General features: G+C 36.8%; 1 protein-coding gene across 1 annotated transcript; it reads right to left on the bottom strand.

Moving 5' to 3' along the window:
• Positions 1-936: 936 nt before the first annotated feature.
• LOC115970650 (protein DOG1-like 4) lies at positions 937-2,659 on the bottom strand. Its single transcript, XM_031090246.1, has 2 exons — positions 2,093-2,659; positions 937-1,044 (listed from the first exon to the last, which is right to left on the bottom strand). The coding sequence occupies exons 1-2, from the start codon at positions 2,657-2,659 to the stop codon at positions 937-939; spliced, it is 675 nt and encodes a 224-aa protein (XP_030946106.1).
• Positions 2,660-3,024: the final 365 nt, after the last annotated feature.

The raw sequence follows: 3,024 nt of genomic DNA, 5'->3' as shown, positions 1-3,024 counted from the left end.
TTATTGGTGGATAAAGAAATAATATTAGTATTGAGCCCAAATTAGAATCAGTAATAGCTTACCACATTAGTAGTTCGTTTGAGATCTGCTTATTTTGTTGAAATTGAAAACTTTTTGCTGAGAGTACTGTAGATAAAGGTAAAAGTTAGTTAAAATAGTATAATGAAACCCATAAATAGTACCAAAAAGTGCAGTGGGGTCCATAAATAGTAGCAAAATAAGCTAAATAGTAAAATAAGTTGGCAAAAATAATCTTTGCCAAACGGCACTAGATTTATTATAAAATTATTGTGAAAATGTTGTGAATGTAGCATTATTCTTATTTTTATTGAACACGACTTTTTGTATTTCTCAAGTCAGGTTGTTCAACATATTTATTAGGGTGGTCACAATAAGTCAGTTTAACATATAATTTTTTTTTTTTTTTTTTTTTTTTTTTTGCAAGTGTATATATGCAATTTTTTGCAAGTCAAGGTGGTCCTGTGACAAAAGATAGACACGTTCAAGAACTTCTTTCTTATTTTTTGGTTCAAGAGATAGACACGTTCTTGAGTCTTGACTTAAGTTTGGACATATCTTATTCCATTATGAAGATAATTGGCCAACTGGCCTATCACCCTTAACACACTACGTTACAACTCTAACATACTATGATACTAATAAAGTAACTACCACAGTTACTCTGTTTCTCCTCACTTACTAAACTTTAGGCTACCCACTACTCTTATATGTCATGGGGGTGATTGATATGAGTGCGCTTCAACGAATATATTGTGCCTTCGATGATAGCTACATCAAGGTTTCGGTAGTACACTTTGTATTACACATTGTTGTTGATGAGTTCATACTATAGACGCTTTTTTATTTAGCCCCCCCCCCCCCCCCCCAAAAAAAAAAAAAAAAAAAAACACCAATTAAACACAGAGTAGACAAACACTACTGACTGAACATCCCCTTCCCATTGATCTCACACCAAGCCAGTTGTTGCTCTTTGCGAGTCCCTTTGCAATCCCCACCTTCTTGTTTGAAGATGAAACTGAGCAACTGTGGCCAATGTTAGAGATATATTAACCCATTAGCATAGGCCCAAACCTAATTTTACTTTGTGTGCAAGCCAAGTCTCCTACTTGTACTAGAAGTCTATTAGTCTAGGGTTTATTCTACTATATATACACATGTTATAATTCATTGTAATACAGGATTTGTACTACACTATAATATATTATTGATGTAGCCCTTTAGGGTTTCCTCCATGGATGTAGGCCGTTAGGCTGAACCACGTAACCCTCATGTATTATTGTATCTTATACTTTATACTTTCGCTTCTGCATCCATACTAGCATATTCAACATGGTGTGTCAATACTAATATATAACATGGTATCAGAACCACCTTCTTATAGCCATGGTTTTCTGTCCTTACGATATATTTAAGAGCAATCTTTGTCTTCCTTAGTGTTTTTTTTTTTTTTTTTTTTTTTTTTTTTTTTTTTTTTTTTTTTTTTTTTTTTTTTTTCGCTGTGTTCATTTTCTTTGGCTTCCTACTGCTGCCGTCAAAATTCTCCGATATAGGCATGCCATCGTTAGAAGTCGCATCAACACTACAAGACCATTGCCTTCCTCAAACTACCGTCACAGAGCCAAACTTCATTCAAGAGATCTTCTCAACCTTATCAAATTTCAAGATTTCATCAAACTTCCATCTTGAGTTTGAGAGGAGGTGTTAGAGATATATTAGCCCATTAGTATAGGCCCAAACCTAATTCTACTTTGTGTGCAAGTTAAGTCTCCTACTTGTACTAGAAGTGTATTAGTCTAGGGTTTGGTCTACTATATATACACATGTTATGATTCATTGTAATACAGGATTTGTACTACACTATAATATATTATTGATGTAGCCCTTTAGGGTTTCCTCCGTGGATGTAGGCCGTTAAGCTAAACTAAGTAACCCTCGTGTGTTATTGTGTTTTATACTTTATGCTTTCGCTTCCGTATCCATACTAGCATATTCAACATGGTGTGTCAATGCTAATATTTAACAGCCAAAAACTTAACAATCTGAATCGGACTATCTCCACCACTTTACTCACAGTGGATTTGCAAAGCGAGTCAACACCTTCTATCACTTGCAGCATCGCTGTCTTCAGTGCCTCAATTGTTAAGTCCAAGCTAGATATTTCACCATCCGTAAGCCTCCCAACCTGCCTTACCAACGCCAACATTGGCGGTGCCGCCACGCTTTCTTGAAACCTCACCAATGTCTCCATCAGCGCTCTCTCTTTCTTCCCTGTCTTAGCTTTCACTTCTTCCATTCTTAGTGTTTGCTCTGCCGTTAAGTCCTTAACTGCACCATCAACTATTTTGAAAACCAAAGAAGGTTTATACCCAGCAACCCAAAGCAAGCTTCGCTCGAATGAACTCAACCATAGAGGACAGAAAAGGAGAAATACATCATTTCTAGCTATTTTGGCTTTCTCGTCATAGTATTCTTGGTAATGAGCTAGGACTTGTTGAATCAAGCTTGTTTGTTGTTGTTGGTTTGTGGTGTCCGATGAAATTGAGTGGAGAAGCTGTTTGAGGAAGCTTTGTTGGCGTACAAGCCAGCCCTTGAAAAAGTTCACAAAGTTCTCTTCAGATGGGTTCTGATGATCAGCCATCTCTGTTGAGGCAGATTTTGGGCACTCAAGAGACGTTTATATAGTTCCATTGGGATTGAATTACTTTTTTTTTTTTTTTTTGCTAGGTAAGTGCGGGGGATTGAACCTCCGAGCAGCAGGTCACTACAGAATCCAGTACCAACTCACCTAGATGCACGGTGGTGGATTGAACTACTTTGTTGCGAAGGCATACAAAGTGAAATCTGATATTAATATAATCACATAAGGTTGTGTTGGATTGGCTTCATTGGTAAGATAAGGTCTAAATTTTTGTGAGAGGTTTCATGAATGACTTTCACATGGTCTATAAGGTCGAATTGAAGATGGTAGAAAGCCCCAGGATGCTTCAAAAAGAAACCTCCCGA

Source organism: Quercus lobata, chromosome 12 (assembly GCF_001633185.2).
Source record: "Quercus lobata isolate SW786 chromosome 12, ValleyOak3.0 Primary Assembly, whole genome shotgun sequence".
Taxonomy (NCBI): Eukaryota; Viridiplantae; Streptophyta; class Magnoliopsida; order Fagales; family Fagaceae; genus Quercus; species Quercus lobata.
The sequence above is the reverse complement of the archived record's forward strand: the minus strand, read 5'-3'. Positions and strand labels throughout refer to the sequence as shown.